We start from the raw sequence: 20726 nt of genomic DNA on the forward strand, positions 1-20726 counted from the left end.
ACGTTCACCCAACATTCGCTTCTTTTCTTTACTTGAAATCATTAAGCATTTAAGAAATTCAAAATGCCAATTTTCATATGTGATAATCTCCGGTTTGGAATTAGAGACACTCACATAATTTACAATAACCAGAATTTCACCGTGGCTTCAATAAAAGTCTGTTTTTCACAATTTAATAGGTTAGTTAACCTTAGTAACTCCAATTTAATTCAGCAATATCAAAATTAAACACAAGACAGAAAAGAAAGCACTCAGGCTTTTAAAGAGACAGTACATTGAAAACAAAAGAACACATTCTTGTAATTTGGAACTCTTTCTCCTTCTATATTCCATCATTTTGTACTGATTTAAAATCTCATGGCTGCCTTCAAATCTTCCCTTTGTTTCTCTACTTTTCCTAATAGACTGATTTATCCTTTTTCACTTAAACCAATTTTCAATTTCCAATTTTTTCCCCAACGTCTCTTGTTGGGCTGCCTGATTTAGTGTCAAATTACTTTCTTTAACCAGGGCTTGACATTGGAAGTACGCTACGTGGTCTTCCAGGATCTAGATACGTCTTTCGCTATTCTGACCATCTTTCTTTCCAATTATCAAGTGTCTTTCCCAATTGTTCCTTTACCTCTTCCAGTTTACTCAGTAAATTAGATACCTCTGTTTCTCATCCTTTCTTTTCCTTCTCATCACTTTCTTTTTGCTGTGTTCTAATAGCCATACAACTTCACCCTTTTTTTTTAGTTTCGACCACTCTTCATCATAAGCATCCATTTGTCATTGTATGCTTCGAAGGGGTCTGACTAATGGTCCTCTACCAGGAACCATTCCTCTCTCCTTGATAACGCCATTTTTATATATTCTTGAATTGGCGCTTCCAATTTATTTTCCACCCGCATCTACCCGGAAAACCCTGTTTCTGCCAGGACGTTTGATACTGTATTTTAACCCTTTGACTATGTCGAGTCCCTGTATTCGGATGCCACTTTCTGTAGGGATACAGATTGTTCCAGTGATTTGTGAATCTGGACAGTAGTCAGTCCAAGAAAGTCACATGTAAGTGGTATTTTCGTTAATCAAAGTGATTATTTAATGATTAAAACAATTCACACAAGCATCAAGCAATACATACAACCTTAAAACCAAGGATTTCAGCATCAAGGCAGAAGAGTGATCAGCGCTCTCGTAGTTCTTGAAGTCTCTTGTTGGATGTCCTTCCTCTAGGCAAGCTTTGTTAGGCTCCACTGACTGCAGTAAAGAAGCTGTCACGATGTTCCATCTTCATATGATTTTTGCCAATTGGGGAGTGAGTGAAAGTTAAGAGAAGTCCCATTTTGCCCACTCACCCACCGTTGCATTAATGATGAACCACTCAAAACTGTGTGAAACCCAGGTGTAGCCTTTTCACTGTGTGAAATCTGCTGTACCCTCTTGTCCATGTGAACCCAGGTGCAATAATTTCTAACTGTCTCAGCACTGTTTTTCCACGTCAGTTGTTTTGAGAACCAAAGTTGTTGGAAGCTTCTCCACATCGTTACTGTTGTTCTTATCTGTCGTTGAAAACTGAAGCTTGTTGAAAATCGAAGTTTCTTGATGTGTCTGCACGTTGCGGCCTTTACAGTTTTCAATTTACCATGTCCATGTGAAATTTCCAAGGGGGCGCGGTTAACCCTTTCCTTCAAACGTAATGTCCAAAGGTCTTAAATGTAATTTCCAAAGGGGTTTTAACCTCTGCCCTTCACACTGTATTCCGTAGAAGAAAAGAATCAGAAGATACTGTAATCACAGGAAGGGAGTTAATGGTATAAACGACCTGCAAGCTGCTTAACAGCGCTGGTGGGGCCTGAGGGACTGACTGGTCCACTGTGTGTTGCTTCCATTTTCTGTTTTAATTTGAGATCTGCTTTTGTAGCTTTTTTTTTAATCATGACATTTTTTTTCCCCTTATTTCTCAAATTTTTGTGTGTACACTTCTGTGTCTTTTCATCTCCACATGCTTTTATCATTTTTATATCTGCATCATCTGATTGATTATATTGTTAAACAGTCTTCTGTTGATTCACTCCTCCTCCCCCTTCTGATTTTTCCAACTTCATTGAAATGCTCATTTATCTTTCAGTCTTCACTTCTCATGAAGTCCTCATTTGTCTTTTCTGTTTAAAGTTGCTGACTGAGAACCTTGGTGTTTGTAGCAATTTCTGTTTCTATTCTACTATTTTATGGTGACTGAATAAGTCCAAATTTGTTTTCATTACATAAGATTCTGAAATTTTTTCCAGTGTTTTGGGGAATCTCATCCCGTGGATCAGTCTGTTTGTAATTGAGACCACTGTTTATGGTGGCTGAAAAGACAATTTGTTTTTATTGCATGGAATTTTCCAGAATTTTTAGCAGCGTTTTTTTTACAACTCGTTTCCTTGATTCTGTACTTTTTTTTGAAAACTACAGGCCAGGGGCTTTGTTAGAGGTGAACCTCTGGGTTACTCTGTATATGGTATGGACTGGTGTGAATGCATGAACAGATGACCTGTTGATTTTGTGTCTCCTTTCCTCCTTAGCTGTTTTGGTGATGTGCATTAAGGTTGCATGTGGCCTGGACTGGTTCCACTGATTTTAGTGGGAGCCAGAAATGTAGATAGGCCTGAACACCAAATCAGAGAAGCTCAACCCCAGAAAGTCATTTTCTGGCTGAGCACATTTAGAAGCTGGTACATTTACTTCACATTCTCTTCCATTTCTTCCTCTCCCATTTCTTCCTCTCCCCCAGTAAAAATATCATTGTTAGTTAAGGCATAGCTTTTCTGCATAAAAGAAGAATGAGACCAAGAAGTAGCATTATCTGTGTAATTGGCAGTTGTTTTTGTTTTTAAAGAGCAATACAATTCACTCCAGTTTTCTTGGTGGGTAAATTACAATTGTTATATAAATCATTCAGTATTTCAATTGATAAATGATTCTGATGGCTTTGTGGTTTACATGAGTTACATTTGATTGTTTGAATTATGTTTATTTATTAATCCATTTCCACTTGGTCAAATTAATTTTGTTCAAACATTGATCCACATTCTAGCAATGGTATACTTTGAAAAACATTGTTCAAAATGTTAACGCAGTTTATTTTCCTTTTCTAACTGCAGATCTCTTCAGGGGAATACATTCAGATGTCTGGTCGTGCTGGTAGGCGTGGCATGGATGAAAGAGGAATTGTTATTCTTATGGTAGATGAAAAGATGAGTCCAACAGTTGGAAAACAGCTTCTAAAGGTAACAGATTCAGTATAACGTTTCCTTGAATTAACTTGTGTAAATATCAAGTAAAACTAATACAACATTAAACACACATCATTCTAAGTTGGAGGACTTGAATGAGAAGTACCAAGTTCGCATTTCTCTAAACTAGTTTATGAACAGATTCAAAAAAATCCATCAAATGAAAATCTGCCCACTTTGTGGGGTTGGTTAAAATATGAAGGATGCAAATTTACAAAAAGTAAACCTCCAAATGACACTGATGATATAACTTGAGGCGCAGGTGTTATGGCAGCCATGACACAACAGGTTTGCTTCTCATGAGCTACCTAACCCCAGTGTTTGTTCATACAGTGCATATGATCAGTTTTTTAAAAATAAAGTTGTAAGAAATAGCTTAAAATGAAATTTTCAGACATTGTTGTTGACTCCAATGATCTTGTGAGATCAGATGATCTGATACAATGCAGTCCACTATGACATCTTATATTTCCGAGGTGCTTTTCATGCACAAGAAAATGTCTCAAAGTGCTTTTTAAGGTATAGGAAAATAGTGGAAACCCAGCAGGAGGGAAAAAGATAAAATGGAAAAGTTAGTGTGAGGGGACGTGAAGCCGTGGTCAAAGAGAAGGGACTTTGGGATGCTTTTGAAAGCAAGATGGAAGAATTTGGAGAGGAAGCTTCAGAGGGCAGGAGTTAGCAGCAACCTTTGCTGAAGCAAGTAGAAAGTAGACATCAGGTGTCAGAGGAACAGAAGTGGTGTGCAGAAATGTATGGCTGCAGATCACCAAGATTGGGTGGGGCAGGAATTTGAAAGTGAGGCTGAGGATCTTGAAGTCATTTCGCTGGGGCATAGGGTGGGACTTTGTGTGAGTAAGGTTACAGATCACAGCATTCTGAATGAGCTGTAATATGTGAGGTTGGAAGCCACCGAAGAGAGCATTTAAAAAAAAAAGTCAACATTGAGATGATGGTGTGCATTACGGTTTTGGCAGCAATGCGAGGAGGTAAGGCTGAAAGGCTGGACAAGGCGATTTTGCTAATAGCAAGGATGTGGGGAAAGAAGTTCAGTTTGGAGTCGATTAGTACCACTGGATTTTGCTTGAAGTAGCAGTACGGAGGGCATTGGAGTTACTATCAGTGGCATGTAGATGGTGGTGGGAACTAAAGAGGATGGCTTTAGTTTTGCTAATATAAAGCTGGAGGAAATTTCAGTTCATCTAGGTCTGTTAGTCATTTGGAGACTGTAGCAGGAGCCTAGAGATTTATGGAGAGGTAAAGCTGTGCAGCATCGCATTCTTGTGGAAATTGGCCCCTTGCTTTAGGATGCTACTGCCATGGGGTAGCATGTAAATGATAGGTTACGGGCCAAGTTGTTGGATCAGCAGCATACTGTCATGGAGTGGTGCAGTGCACGTGTGATCCCAGTAATCTGCTGAGTACACAATTTGTGTTGGACTCATCAGGTTTTGTTACATACTCGATGCTTGGGTGAAGTGTGGCATTGTTGGAAACCTGAGAGTAAGTTGCTTGCCTGCTTCTGAGCCACAGGAGGTGTGTGTCCCGTGGACAATACAAGGATGTGGGAAAGTGAAAAATTTAAAGTAACTTGGGGAGAGGGCAATGGATTCTCTGATTGCGCTGTGCATCTGAGAAAATACTAGGACATTCTCTCCGTCTGGGAATGATCCTTATTTTGGACATATATATATACTGCTCTTTTTGATATATATTAATGCCCTGGACTTGAGCATACAGGGCATAATTTTAAAGTGTGCAGATGACACGGAATTCGAACTCACATGACAGTTGAAATTTAACGCGGTGAAGTGATGCATTTTGGTCGGGAGAATGAGGAGAGGCAATATAAACTAAATGGTACAATTTTAAAGGGGATGCAGGAACCTTTGAAGGTGCCAGGACAAGTTGAGAAGGCTGTTAAAAAGCACAAATGGTCCTTGGCTTTATAAACAGAAGCATAGAGTACAAAAGCAAGGAAGTTATGTCAAACCTTTATAAATCACTGGTTAGGCCCCAGCTGGAATATTGTGTTCAATTCTGGGCACCACACTTCAGAAAGGATGTCAAGGTCTTAGAGAGGGTGCATAAGAGATTTACTAGAATGGTACCAGGGACTTCAGTTACGTGGAGAGACTAGAGAAGCTGGGGTGGTTCTCCATAGAACAGAGAAGGTTAAGGGGAGATTTAGTAGAGGTGTTCAAAATCATGAAGGGATTTGATAGAGTAAATAAGGAGAAACTGTCTCCAGTTGCACAAGGGTCAGTAACCAGAAGACACAGATTTAAGATAATTGGCAAAAGAACCAGAGATGAGGAGAAATTTTTTTAAGGCAGCTAGTTATTATGATCTGGAATGCACTGCCTGAAAGAGTGGTGGAAACAGATTCATTAATAACTTTCAAAAGGGAATTGGATAAATACTTGGAGGCAAAAAATTTGCAGGGCTATGGGGAAGGATCAGGAGTATGAGACTAATTGGATAGCTCTTTTAAAGAGCTGGCACAGGCACGATAGAATCATAGAATCATAGAAGTTACAACATGGAAACAGGCCCTTCGGCCCAACATGTCCATGTCGCCCAGTTTATACCACGAAGCTAGTCCCAATTGCCTGCACTTGGCCCATATCCCTCGATACCCATCTTCCCCATGTAACTGTCCAAATGCTTTTTAAAAGACAAAATTGTACCCGCCTCTACTACTGCCTCTGGCAGCTCGTTCCAGACACTCACCACCCTTTGAGTGAAAAAATTGCCCCTCTGGATCCTTTTGTATCTCTCCCCTCTCACCTTAAATCTGTGCCCCCTCGTTATAGACTCCCCTACCTTTGGGAAAAGATTTTGACTATCGACCTTATCTATGCCCCTCATTATTTTATAGACTTCTATAAGATCACCCCTTAACCTCCTACTCTCCAGGGAATAAAGTCCCAGTCTGTCTAACCTCTCCCTGTAAGTCAAACCATCAAGTCCCGGTAGCATCCTAGTAAATCTTTTCTGCACTCTTTCTAGTTTAATAATATCCTTTCTATAATAGGGTGACCAGAACTGTACACAGTACTCCAAGTGTGGCCTCACCAATGCCCTGTACAACTTCAACAAGACATCCCAACTCCTGCATTCAATGTTCTGACCAATGAAACCAAGCATGCTGAATGCCTTCTTCACCACCCTATCCACCTGTGACTCCACTTTCAAGGAGCTATGAATCTGTACTCCTAGATCTCTTTGTTCTATAACTCTCCCCAACGCCCTACCATTAACGGAGTAGGTCCTGGCCCGATTCGATCTACCAAAATGCATCACTTCACATTTATCTAAATTAAACTCCATCTGCCATTCATCGGCCCACTGGCCCAATTTATCAAGATCCCGTTGCAATCCTAGATAACCTTCTTCACTGTCCACAATGCCACCAATCTTGGTGTCATCTGCAAACTTACTAACCATGCCTCCTAAATTCTCATCCAAATCATTAATATAAATAACAAATAACAGCGGACCCAGCACCGATCCCTGAGGCACACCGCTGGACACAGGCATCCAGTTTGAAAAACAACCCTCCACAACCACCCTCTGTCTTCTGTCGTCAAGCCAATTTTGTATCCAATTGGCTACCTCACCTTGGATCCCATGAGATTTAACCTTATGTAACAACCTACCATGCGGTACCTTGTCAAATGCTTTGCTGAAGTCCATGTAGACCACGTCTACTGCACAGCCCTCATCTATCTTCTTGGTTACCCCTTCAAAAAACTCAATCAAATTCGTGAGACATGATTTTCCTCTCACAAAACCATGCTGACTGTTCCTAATTAGTCCCTGCCTCTCCAAATGCCTGTAGATTCTGTCCCTCAGAATACCCTCTAACAACTTACCCACTACAGATGTCAGGCTCACTGGTCTGTAGTTCCCAGGCTTTTCCCTGCCGCCCTTCTTAAACAAAGGCACAACATTTGCTACCCTCCAATCTTCAGGCACCTCACCTGTAGCGGTGGATGATTCAAATATCTCTGCTAGGGGACCCGCAATTTCCTCCCTAACCTCCCATAACGTCCTGGGATACATTTCATCAGGTCCCGGAGATTTATCTACCTTGATGCGCGTTAAGACTTCCAGCACCTCCCTCTCTGTAATATGTACACTCCTCAAGACATCACTATTTATTTCCCCAAGTTCCCTAACATCCATGCCTTTCTCAACCGTAAATACCGATGTGAAATATTCATTCAGGATCTCACCCATCTCTTGTGGTTCCGCACATAGATGACCTTGTTGATCCTTAAGAGGCCCTACTCTCTCCCTAGTTACCCTTTTGCCCTTTATGTATTTGTAGAAGCTCTTTGGATTCACCTTTGCCTGATCTGCCAAAGCAATCTCATATCCCCTTTTTGCCCTCCTGATTTCTCTCTTAACTCTACTCCGGCAATCTCTATACTCTTCAAGGGATCCACTTGATCCCAGCTGCCTATGCATGTCATATGCCTCCTTCTTATTTTTGACTAGTGCCTCAATCTCCCGAGTCATCCAAGGTTCCCTACTTCTACCAGCCTTGCCCTTCACTTTATAAGGAATGTGCTTACCCTGAACCCTGGTTAACACACGTTTGAAAGCCTCCCACTTACCAGACGTCCCTTTGCCTGCCAACAGACTCTCCCAATCAACTTCTGAAAGTTCCTGTCTAATACCATCAAAATTGGCCTTTCCCCAATTTAGAATTTTAACTTTTGGGCCAGACCTATCCTTCTCCATAGCTATCTTAAAACTAATGGAATTATGATCACTGGTCCCAAAGTGATCCCTCACTAACACTTCTGTCACCTGCCCTTCCTTATTTCCCAAGAGGAGGTCAAGTTTTGCCCCCTCTCTAGTCGGGCCATCCACATACTGAATGAGAAATTCCTCCTGAATACACTCAACAAATTTCTCTCCATCCAAGCCCCTAATGCTATGGCTGTCCCAGTCAATGTTGGGAAAGTTAAAGTCCCCTACTATTACCACCCTATTTTTCTTGCAGCTGTCTGTAATCTCCTTACATATTTGCTCCTCAATTTCCCGTTGACTATTTGGGGGTCTGTAGTACAATCCTATCAAAGTGATCTCTCCCTTCTTATTTTTCAGTTCTACCCATATGGACTCAGTGGGCGAACCCTCGGATATATCCCCTCTCACTACTGCCGTGATGTTCTCCCTAATCAAGAACGCAACTCCCCCTCCTCTCTTACCTCCTGCTCTATCTTTCCTATAGCATCTGTACCCTGGAACATTGAGCTGCCAGTCCTGCCCCTCCCTTAGCCATGTTTCAGTAATAGCTATAACATCCCAGTCCCATGTACCCATCCATGCCCTGAGTTCATCTGCCTTGCCCATCAGACTTCTTGCATTGAAATAAATGCAGTTTAATCTAGACTTCCCTTGGTCTTTGCCCTGCTTTCTCAGACCATCTGTCCGGTCATGTTCTGTACACTCTCCCTTACTGCCTTTTGTTTCTGTCACCACTTTATTTCCCACTGACTTCCTGCATCGGTTCCCATCCCCCTGCCACATTAGTTTAAACCCTCCCCAACAGCACTGGCAAACACTCCCCCTAGGACATTGGTTCCAGTCCTGCCCAGATGCAGACCGTCCAATTTGTACTGGTCCCACCTCCCCCAGAACCGGTTCCAATGGCCCAGGAATTTGAATCCCTCCAGCTTGCACCATCTCTCAAGCCACGTATTCATCTTAGCTATCCTGTCATTCCTACTCTGACTAACCCGTGGCACTGGTAGCAATCCTGAGATTACTACCTTTGAGGTCCTACTCTTTAGTTTAACTCCTAACTCCCTAAATTCAGCTTGTAGGACCTCATCCTGTTTTTTACCTATATCGTTGGTGCCTATATGCACCACGACAACTGGCTGTTCACCCTCCCCCTCCAGAATGTCCTGCAGCCGCTCCGAGACATCCTTGACCCTTGCACCAGGGAGGCAACATACCATCCTGGAGTCTCGGTTGCGTCCGCAGAAACGCCTGTCTATTCCCCTTACAATCGAGTCCCCTATCACTATAGCTCTGCCACTCTTTTTCCTGCCCTCCTGTGCAGCAGAGCCAGCCACGGTGCCATGAACCTGGCCACTGCCACCTTCCCCTGGTGAGCCATCTCCGCCAACAGTATCCAAAACGGTATACCTGTTTTGGAGGGAGATGACCGCAGGGGACCCCTGCACTGCCTTCCTACTCTTCCTCTGTCTGTTGGTCACCCATTCACTATCTCCCTCAGTAATTTTTATCTGCGGTGTGACCAACTCACTGAACGTGCTATCCACGACTTTCTCAGCATCGCGGATGCTCCAAAGTGAGTCCATCCGCAGCTCCAGAGCCGTCAAGCGGTCAAACAATAGCTGCAGCTGGACACACTTCCCGCAGGTGAAGGAATCAGGAATACAGGAAGGAGCCCTGAATTCCCACATCCCACAAGAGGAACATGACACGGCGCTGGGATCTCCTGCCATGACTTAACCCTTAAATTAGCTTAAGAACAACTCCAAAGTCAAGAGAAAAAAAAAGGAAAGAAAAACTACTTACCACTCCCTTTAAGGAGTTTACTCCTTTAAATTGTTCTCAATTTAGAGAATGTTAACTACACTAGGGACCTTGATTCACTAAAAAATAAACGCTACTTCCTATAAGACCTGCAGACCTTCCCTTTCCTTTTACTTCAGTTACTGTTGATAAGGAGAAATACTCACCTGAACCTACTCACCAATCAGGTGCCTCCCCTGTGTCGCGTCCCGATCTGATTCCTGACGTCACTTCGAACTCGGTCGCAGCTCCGCTCGGCTCCTCTCAGCTGTTCTCAGCGCTCTGAAATCCCGCCTTTTATCGGACGCTCCCTCCGCTCGGCTCGGCTCCTCTCAGCTGTTCTCAGCGCTCTGAAATCCCGCCTTTTATCGGACGCTCCCTCCGCTCGGCTCGGCTCCTCTCAGCTGTTCTCAGCGCTCTGAAATCCCGCCTTTTATCGGACGCTCCCTCCGCTCGGCTCGGCTCCTCTCAGCTGGGCCGAATGGACGCCTCCTGTGCTTTCTCATTCTATGATTCTATGGAGAGTGTAATAAATTGGATAGCCAGGTGGTGAAGAATAGGATACTAGAGCCTGATCTTCAGTTGCTTCCAAGCCTTTATTCACAGAGATCCACATGACCCAACCCTACACCCTAGATAAGCTCTCATATAAATGGATACAAGCGAGTCCCCAATTGATACGCACCACCTGAATACAATTAACACTAATTGCTATAAATCATATGGATACAATTAACAGAGAGGAGGGAGTTTTACAGAACTGAAAAAATCTTCCCAAAAGATTCACAAAATAGGTTCAGATAAAGAAGACCCATGCGCTCATGTGATCTCAAACTTCCAAAATATAGGTCTCATGATGCATCTCTCACTTGCTTACGGAATTTGTCAACAGTAGCTGTAGGCTTCAGACAGGAGCTTTTTGTAGGCATTTCTAAAGAAAATAAAGATTTGCATTTATATAGTGCCTTTTACATCCTCAGAACATCCCAAAGAACTTAAGTCAATGAGCTAATTTTGTAGTGTTGTCACAGTTGTTATGTGGGCAGACACAATTTGTGCACAGCAAGGTCTCACAAGCAACGAGATAAATGACCAGTTAATCTGTTTTGATCGAGGTATCAACGTTGGCCCCCCCCCCACCTTCATGCTCTCCTTCGAAAAAGTGCCATGGGCATTCTTACACCTGAATGGGCAAACAAGCCCACGATTTAACGTCTCATCAGAAGGACAGCACCATCGAAATTACAGTACTCCTGCAGTACTGCATTGAAGTGTCATCTTAGATTACGTACTCAAGCAGCTGGAGTGGGGCTTGAATAATACAAAAAGAAACTGTCATACGCTACCCCTCGGTGACATCATCTGAAGACATGGGGTCAGGTTCTACATGTGCACTGACAACACCTAACTCTATCTCTGCACCACCTCTCACGACGAGTCCACTGCCTCTGTGTTGCCGGACTGCTTTTTCTGACACCGTATTCTGCCCTCCAAGAACTCGGCGTTCCTCCAACCCTGGCCCGTTGTGCGTCCCCTCTCCCTTCGTTCCACCATTGACGGTTGTACCTTCAGCCGTCTAGGCCCTAGTCTCTGGAATTCCCTCCCTAAACCTCTTCAACTCCCTCCTCCTTTAAGACCCTTCTTAAAACCCACTTCTTTGACCAAGCCTTTAGTTTAATATTTCTTTCTTCAGCATGGCATCGAATTTTGTCTGATTATGCTTCTATGAAGCGCCTTGGAACATTTTCCTACGTTAAAACGCTATGTAAATGTAAGTTGTTATGGTTGTACTGACACTGAGGCATGAATGCTATCAGTGGACCAAGTTGACAATGGGGACAAATGGGTTTATTTTAACTGCTGCAGTGGGTATTTATCTTCCAAGCTTCACTATGTCTGAGGAGATCTCTTGTATCTTCTGAATCAAATTCTTTCAGTGGAGATGTGCACACCTGCCCCTTCAGACACTGCAGCCTCTGACTCACTGGGAGCAACAACGCAACAGTCCTGCTGGTGTTTACGGAATAGTTTACTTGACGTGATCTTACGACAGTTATACGTTTTTACAGGATTGGTCATCCTTACTTGCTATATAATTGCTAATATTTATGTCAGTATACCATTTTGTGAAACAACAGTTTGCAATTATATCATGCCTTCAACAGAAAAAAAGTCCCAAAGTGCTTCAAAGAGGTGTAAAGAAAAACAGACGCTCAGCTAAAGAAGCAGAGAATGGGGATTGGGAGCAAAAGAGATGGGCTTTAAGGAGCATCTTAAGGGAGGAGTTGGAGAGGCGGAGGGGTTTAGGAAGGGAATTCCATAGGGCTTGGGGACTGGGAGATGCACAAGGAGCCAGAGGCAGAGGAGTGGACAGTTTGGAGAAGGTGAATTGTTAGGCTGGAAAAGGTTACAGAAATGGGGGAGGGGTGGGGCCATGGAACCAATTTTATGGATGGCTTTGATGATTTTTTTTTCCCAAAATTGTGCAATTTTTTTGATAAATGTTATTTCTAGCTGTTTGTATCCACCCGGGTGACAGGAAAATCGTGGACATTATAGATGTATAAAAATACTAAGAATAGAAAAAGGTTTATCCTGAGTACTATTTTGAGTTAAATGATTGCTACTGGATATAGGTACAAACTTGTATTAAAGTAAAATTTTGGATTGATGCAATTCTTCGTCACTTAAAAGAGTTTCCATACTTAAGAAAAAAGACATACTTGCTCTCGAGGCAGTACAAAGAAGGTTCACTCAGGATGAGGGGGTGGACATATGAGGAGAGGTTGAGTAGATTGGGACTCTACTCATTGGAGTTCAGAAGAACGAGAGGCGATCTTATTGAAACATATAAGATTGTGAAGGGGCTTGATCGGGTGGATGCGGTAAGGATGTTCCCAAGGATGGGTGAAACTAGAACTAGGGGGCATAATCTTAGAATAAGGGCCTGCTCTTTCAAAACTGAGATGAGGAGAAACTTCTTCACTCAGAGGGTAGTAGGTCTGTGGAATTTGCTGCCCCAGGAAGCTGTGGAAGCTACATCATTAAATAAATTTAAAACAGAAATAGACAGTTTCCTAGAAGTAAAGGGAATTAGGGGTTACGGGGAGCGGGCAGGAAATTGGACATGAATTTAGATTTGAGGTTAGGATCAGATCAGCCATGATCTTATTGAATGGCGGAGCAGGCTCGAGGGGCCGATTGGCCTACTCCTGCTCCTATTTCTTATGTTCTTATTAACAATAGCTGGAAATGTCTTCTGGATAGAATAGTGGAGGCAAGAATTCAAGTAATTCAAGAGATACTTGGATGCTTTGATGCAGGAATCTAGGTTTTGATGGAAGTATGAGGAAAATTGGCCAAATGGCCCCTCTCATCTGTGTTTACCTTTGTGGCAGGGAAAATTGAGGCATTTAATGGCTGATTACTCCTTCCTCATTGGTATGTATTACTACTTTTTGATTTGGTTACATGTATTCAGTCGATATTAGCACTAATAGTAATTTTTGCCCTGTGGATGTATGGTGCTGTAAGTTGTGCTAACCTGACATGTGACACCTCTGAGTTCATGCTTTCAGGTATGAAACCTTTGAAGGGCATAATGCAACAGAGACGAGCTAGATGCGAGACTTCAAGTGATGTAGATTTTCAAATATTGGCTGCAAGACAACATAAGATCTTTTATCTGGATCTATCTGTATTTAATTTGTATTAGAGTTCCATTAATTTTCAGGGTTGGATAGTTTCAGAAACTGCAGTAACATCAACCGTATCTTGTAGTTTTGCATTCTAAAATACCAGTAATATTGACCTCTGTTCAGATTTAATTAACTGAAGTTTCAACAAGTAACAAATGTCTTTTTTGTGAGGCAATTGAAACATTAACCCAATTAACTTTAGTTTATTAATGAATGTTAAGACATTTTAACTACAAAATCACTGGGAATATGGAAACAACCCAGTTCTATATTGTGTGTGTGTGTGTGTGTGTGTGTGTGTGTGTGTGTGTGTGTATATTGAAGAAGTACTTCCTCAGATAATTTGTGGTGTTATCTTCTCTCTGGGACAATCTTGCACAGTTAACTGTTCCTTGAAATAAACTGTCCATAAAATAGTGTGAAAATCTCTGGAAAATCCTCGTCATTGCATAAAAACTATCCATGATACTGATAATTATGTCAGTCCCTGAACAGGACTGTGTTCATATTTTGGCTTTGAGGTGAAAGATTGCAATGAATATCATGGTTATACTTAGTTTGGAAAACAGAACAGCTTGTATACTTGCCAAAATCTGGTCCCTGCTGTATTGTATAATCACTGGTCTAGTTGTGAACTGGGCAAAACTGAAGTAGAATTCATCCGAAGGTATCCATTTCTGTCAAGTTTGTCCAGTATCTGGTTGCAATATAGCTTTAAGTTGGTTTCAATTCTAGATTTCCCCAGAATGCATTGCCAGGTGATGTGTTTGCATTCTGAGACCATTCTTACCTGTGCATCAACCTTTTAAATTTTCTCATGGGGCAGAATAACTGGCCCTTATTTCCAGTATTCTCTGATCAGAATTTGAAACCATAAAATCGAACCTGTGGAATTGGTTCCCAGACTTGGGTTTTTAGCTGTCTGCTGTACAGTGCCTCACCAGATGTAACTCAAAATCGATTTTAATTCAACCTTAATGGTTCTATTAAAATATTGTGCAATGTATCCAATATATGGGGCAATTTGTTGGTTGCCAAAAAATTTAATAAAAGCTGGTCTCTTGAGTCAGGAGAGTTGGCCAGAGAAGTAGAGACTGGTATTTATTTGAAAGAGGTACTTTGTATAAAAATGCTTCGGGGGAGGGAAAGGGAAACAGAAAGCTGTTGCTATTCAAAATGTTGTTTTTTGACATTTTTACAACTTTGTAGAAGTACAGTTTATATTGCCTTTGATCATTTGTGTTGGTATAGCAAAGTAGCTTGATTGTGCTTTATAAACACTACTGTTAATATATGTTGAATGTTTTGATGGTGGATTACTTTTTAATGTTTAATGCGTTCATCTTTTCAATTTAATTTGCAGTTTTTCATGCCTTTCCAAATTTGATACAGTACACCATGACAGTTACACACTGTTAAGCAACCTATGTTTTTAGAGATGCAAATTGACTCAATTCGAGTGTATAATATAAGCAGTACATCTTAACTAACTAGTGGTGCACATTAGCATCAGACTTGCTGTGAAGTGGCTTTGTTGTTAGGCACGCATAACTTAAGTATTGTATGGTTGTCTGAGGTAAATTGGACAAAAGTGTGATATAAATTTGAACTTATTAATTGTTGAGTCTGTAGATCCAGGTGTGCAGTTCTACTTTTCAAGGGTTTCATGTTTCAAACTGAAATTGTAGGATGTACCTAATCTGGAAAAATTCAGTGTTGATAATCCATGGACAAGAATATTTATATTTTGAATAAATGTTATAAGGGAGTTAAGAGGTAGCAATATTTCATTCCGTGTTCAATCAAGTTTCAAAAGCTTTTATTTTGGAAGGAGACCAACAGCACAGCTAGAAATGCAGCATTGAGAAAAATGCTGGTTTCTACCATGTAAATACAGATCCTCTTCAGAACAGTTTTATTTTCACTTGGTCGTCTTCACATTTTGTTGCTCGTACTCCTACCAAAGAATCAGTACTCCATTATGTTTTGGGATTTTCAGCTATTTGCCCCCAAAGGCATTTTTGATTTAAGCTATAAAGGGGAAGCTAGATAAGTACACCAGGTAGAAAGGAATCGAAGGATATACAGTTGCAGTTGGAGTTAGATAAAGTAGGGTGGGAGGAGGCTTGTGTGGAGCATAAACCAGTTGAGCCGAATGTCTTGAATCTGTACTGTAAATTCTATGTAATATGTTTTTTTTATACAAAGTCCGATTCAGGATTTTGAGATTTAACTCCCAAAGGGCCAGCACCTTTTTTTTAACTTGTTAGAGGAAAAAGCTGGAACCACTGAAACAATGAATTCTCTCAAAGTTGATGACCCAGCCTTTCGAAACTGTTATCTGTATCAGTTTAGTTTAATAAGAAAATAATTAATCGTATTCCAGCACGTTCAGTAAGCATTTGCACATGGTATACTAAAAAGGGAACAAAAACATAAAATGCTGGAAACGCTCAGAAGAACAGTTGGCATCTGTGGAGATAACAGATGAGTTGATCTTCAGTTGAAACCCTTTGTTAAAATGGGGTTCTGATGAAGGGTTCACACCTGAAACATTAACTCATCCTTTCTCTCCACAGATACTGACTGATTTGCAGGGTGTTCCCAGCATTTTATGTTTTTGTTTGTTTTTCAGCGTCTGCAAGTTTTGCTTTTTGAATGTGTTTGACAGGGCTGCTTTCAAATGTAATCACCATGGGCTTGTATGGTTGATACTCAATCCTTGGAGAGTTCTTGCTAGTTTGATTGACAGCTCAACTGGCCAGTCCCTGGACACGGAAAGCTGGGGAAGGATCAAAGGTTAAGTTTTGGACTTGCTGCTCAGCTGAGGAACATTGGGAACACACAGCCTGAGGCCGTCTAGTTTGAGGAGGCAGAGAAGACGAGGCTGAGAAGACGAGGCTTAGGGAGTGAGAGTGCTCTTTTTAAGTTCAGGGCCGACCATTTTGAAGTGCAGAGACACCTTAGGGTTCTAATTCTGCATAAAATCACCACGGAAGCTCCACTACAACTGAAAACTAATCTTTGTGATTCATCACTTAAAGGCCTTTTTTGCCAAAATGAAATGTTGTACAGGGTTGCTATTTCTAGTTGGAGGTATTCCTGGAGATTTGATAACGTGACATCTGCGAATGTTGTTGCATTTAGCTTATAAAGGTTGGATCTCCTCTAGTTGAGTATCTTTGCTTGTGGTTTTGCACCAACAGCTGTTGTGCAAAAAGTTCTGAGCACCTGGAGGCCCCCCGCGAGCAGGTGAAGAAGGGAAACCGAGGGCAGGGAAGAGGGAAAATCAAAGGTGGAGGAGGGATTTGCAGGGGGAAAACCAGAGACGGGAAGAACTTTTGATTCCACCAGTAACTAATAGTAACTCATTGAAATTGTACCGATAACTAATATTGAAACTGGAAATTCCCCTCATATCCAACAGTAATACAATAACTCACTGATGGTCTGTAAGTAACTGATAGTAATAGGTGTAACACCCCAATATTCTACGTGTAACCAGTACATAGCAGGCTCAGTGTCTGGGGTCCTTCTCACAGGACACATTGTCCTAAACTCAGTTGAGCATGAACATTTTTAAACCACTCCCTGGGATCGGACTCAATGAAGGAGAGTTTTCATGGAATGAAAGAAATTACAGCGCAGGAGGAGGCCATTCGGCCTGTGTCAATGCTGGCACTCTCTTGTAACCCCGTTCTCCCAGATCCTTTTATATTCTTCCTTTTCAAGTACTTATCCTATTCCCTTTTAAATGATGATCTAGTCCCTGCCTCAATAGCCACTTGTGATGAAGCATCTTATGGTCTATCGGCCCTCAGTGCAAAAACCTTCCTTCTCCCTTCCTCCATGGTTCTTTTCGTGCGAATCCTCTGTCTCCATCCCCTTGTCCCACATTCATCCACCAGTGGGAACAACCTTTCACTATTTACCCATAGTGAAGTCCCTTGGTTTCACTCGCCCCTTTACTGGCTGTTCTTCTCAACGCCGCTCCCACTCAGGGCGCTGCCTCTGCTGTTCCGACTGTGCAGAAAATGCTGGGCTCTATGCCCACCTCACCCTATTCCCCAATCTTTCTCTCTCTCTCTCCTCATCCCTGTCCCCAGTGTCCCTCACTCCGATCCAAATTTCCCGAGTGTCTGTCTCTTCCCCAACCCCCAGTCCGTTGACAGTCCCGTTTCCAGCCCTGAGTCCTTCTTCACACTCTTCCAACCAGCCCCGCACTTTTCTCAATTCCGTGCCTCTCCCTCTCCCAAATCCCCCCCCCAGACACCCGGCTGGTCCTGTTTCCAGTTAACTCTTCGGGTCTGGCATCACCAAGCAGGAGCTTTCGCTGCGATACCAACCGCTGATGTCACGGAGCAGGAGAGGGCCACAGCTATGGGGAGAATTTAAAGAGCAATGTTCCCCTGGGCTGCTAGCAGCAGTGCCCGGGAGATTCTTGCCCCATTCTGGGAGGGTTGGCAACCCTAATGTTATATGATTATGTTTTTATGTCAAATAGAATTGATAATCAAATAAGTGTGAGACAAACAGCTCTTGTAGCATGTTTTAGCAATTCAATTACTTTTCATTTTTCAGGGTACAGCTGATCCCCTTAACAGTGCATTTCATCTGACATATAACATGGTTTTGAACCTGCTTCGTGTTGAAGAAATCAACCCGGAATACATGTTGGAAAAATCCTTCTACCAATTCCAGAATTACAAGGCAATCCCAGGAGTGGTGGAAAGTGAGTAACATTTTTCCCCCAGGTTTCACAGTTTAATGACTGGGTCTAGAGCTCATGATCATTATGATGGTGTGATCCAAGATGTACCTATTAACGGTATTCTAATTTGTTAGTATCACCACAAATTTCATCCATCTTATGCTGTGATGAAATCAGTATAACCAGTACCTAATGCATATATTTTTAGTTCCAGTGGAGTTTGGTTACAATAGATTTTGGCAGGTCGTTTGATCATTACAACTGAGTGATCACTGCGTCTCGTAATTCAAGTGTGGCGAAACTGTCTGATATGCCATTCCTGTTTTTGCATGTTAAGGTACTCGCAACTGCTCTTGTGAGGCTAGTCCCAGTTCTGAATGCTGCCCATGGTCAGCAGTGGATTACCAACATACATGCTCGTAGTTTTTACTTCAATGTTTTATTTTAGTTTTAAATGTTTTGCTCTTTGCCATTAAACAATGAAAATCCTTGGGAATGCATTTGGAAGTGGGTATGGGTGAGTGAATGAGTATGACCATGACCCACGTAACTGCACACCTGAGAGTCGCTGTGCTGTCAATTACACACTGGCACTTTAAACATTTAGAACTGTAATTTTAAACAGGAGCATTTTAGTAAATGCTGGTGACTGCGCTGCATTGTTGAATGTAACATCATCTCTAATTACTGTACATTGAAGGACATATGCTCTACTCATTGGATAGCAAATCACCTTTTTCCAAACTTGCTTCATAGTCAGCACATCGGGGCTCAGACAGCAATTTTGAGGTTCAGTTTAAAAAAAAATCTGTCTTCACTTTATAAAGGTCAACACATTAGCAGTATTGTACCTATAATCACAGTCTATTGTTTCAACATGGAAAAGAATTTCCGAGCTTGTTAACTGTTCAGCTGTGGAATACACTAATTAAGATGCACCATATAATATTTATATGGTTTTGGCGAGGATAGTTATGGACTACAAGCAGTGATCACGAAAACCAAATTCCTATTTCTTCTTGCTTTTGTCTTCGTTGAAGTTATGGGCTGGCAGTGCTCTGGAATGAGCAGTAATTACATACAAACAGGAGTAGGCCATTCAGTCCCTTGAGCCTGTTTCACCATTTAATTAGATCATGGCTGGTCTGTATCTCAATTCCATATCCCTTGGAACTCTTATATTTCCCATTATAACGGCATTGTTTTTGCTGCATGCTTTCTTGATCTCCATATTTATACACCTCCCCCCCCATTATATTACTATCAAGAGGTTGGTAGACAATTCCTACCAGAGCCTTGCATCCTTTGCTGTTCCTTAACTCTACCCGTAGTGTTTCCACTGCTTGACCACCCTAACTGAAATCCATTCTTTCTAATGCTGTATTTGTGTCTTTTATTAATATTGCTGCTCCTCCTTTCCCATTTTTCTAAAGAGCCTATAGCCTGGAATATTTAGCTCGCAATCGTGCTCAACTTGTCACCAGATCTCTGTAATGGCTGCTACCTTTTAAGTTAATTTGTGCTTGTAAATCACTTATTTTATTTCTTATGCTGTGCGCATTTGTGTACAGAACTGTTACTTGGATAACTGGTTGAATGAACTGAATGTGTAGTTTCATTCTTTTGTTTCTATGATGATTGCATAGCATTGGGGACCTATTGTCCATAGGGAATTGCTGAAACATACTCTCTCAGGCCATGTTTGTGCCCTCTCTCTCATACTGCATGAATACTGGCACCAGGCTGCATTTCATAGAATTTCATAGAACTACATAGAATTTACAGCACTGAAAGAGGCCATTCTGCCGATGACGATGTTGATGCTTCACACGAGCCTCCTCCCGCTCTTTATTTATCTCACCAGATCAACATATCCTTCTATTCCTTTCTCCCTCATGTACCTACCTAGCTTCCCCTTAATTTAATGTCCTCCTTCTGATCAGCAGCAGCATGCTGCTGCTCGAGTAAAAATTATCACATTCTTCTCTGTTTCAGAACCAACTGATTATCTGCCTGGATGTAAGCATCCCAGAACAGGAAGCCACCAGAGCAACCTTCATTGTGCACTGAGACAGGGTGGGGTGAAAGGAGATAGAAACTGTCAGATAATCTTTTGTAGTAATAATCCTCTTCAGGCCACCAGTGCAGATATATTTGGTATATTCTGACTGGAAATGTGTGCATTTTCGTCTGATTTATCTTTACCCAAAAGTCTCTTGCCATCAGACATTCCAATATAAAATTGTTGAGATGTTACTTTATGAATTTAAACCTGCACCACACATTGGGGGGGTGGAACTCAGTGAAATTTGATTCTGCTCATACAAGCTGTATGGAATAACTTCAACTGGGCCAGTTTTTGAAAGATATTTTGAACTTTATGGCCTAGCTGGAAAGCTCTCCATAAAATAAGGTTAATGGCGTTGCCCTAGAACGGAACCGTTTGCCTGAAAGTTTAAACTGCCAAGGTGGAACATGTATTGCTTTTTGTCT

General features: G+C 41.8%; 1 protein-coding gene across 2 annotated transcripts in view; it reads left to right on the plus strand.

Moving 5' to 3' along the window:
• The window catches only part of mtrex (Mtr4 exosome RNA helicase), a 203363-nt gene that overhangs the window by 69144 nt on the left and 113493 nt on the right, over positions 1 to 20726 (plus strand). For both annotated transcript variants that reach the window (XM_067985926.1, XM_067985936.1), the window contains exons 15-16: positions 3132 to 3257; positions 18104 to 18254. In XM_067985926.1, the coding sequence (XP_067842027.1) occupies positions 3132 to 3257; positions 18104 to 18254 (277 nt within the window). The remainder of the gene's footprint in view (positions 1 to 3131; positions 3258 to 18103; positions 18255 to 20726) is intronic.

Source organism: Heptranchias perlo, chromosome 1 (assembly GCF_035084215.1).
Source record: "Heptranchias perlo isolate sHepPer1 chromosome 1, sHepPer1.hap1, whole genome shotgun sequence".
Lineage (NCBI taxonomy): Eukaryota > Metazoa > Chordata > Chondrichthyes > Hexanchiformes > Hexanchidae > Heptranchias > Heptranchias perlo.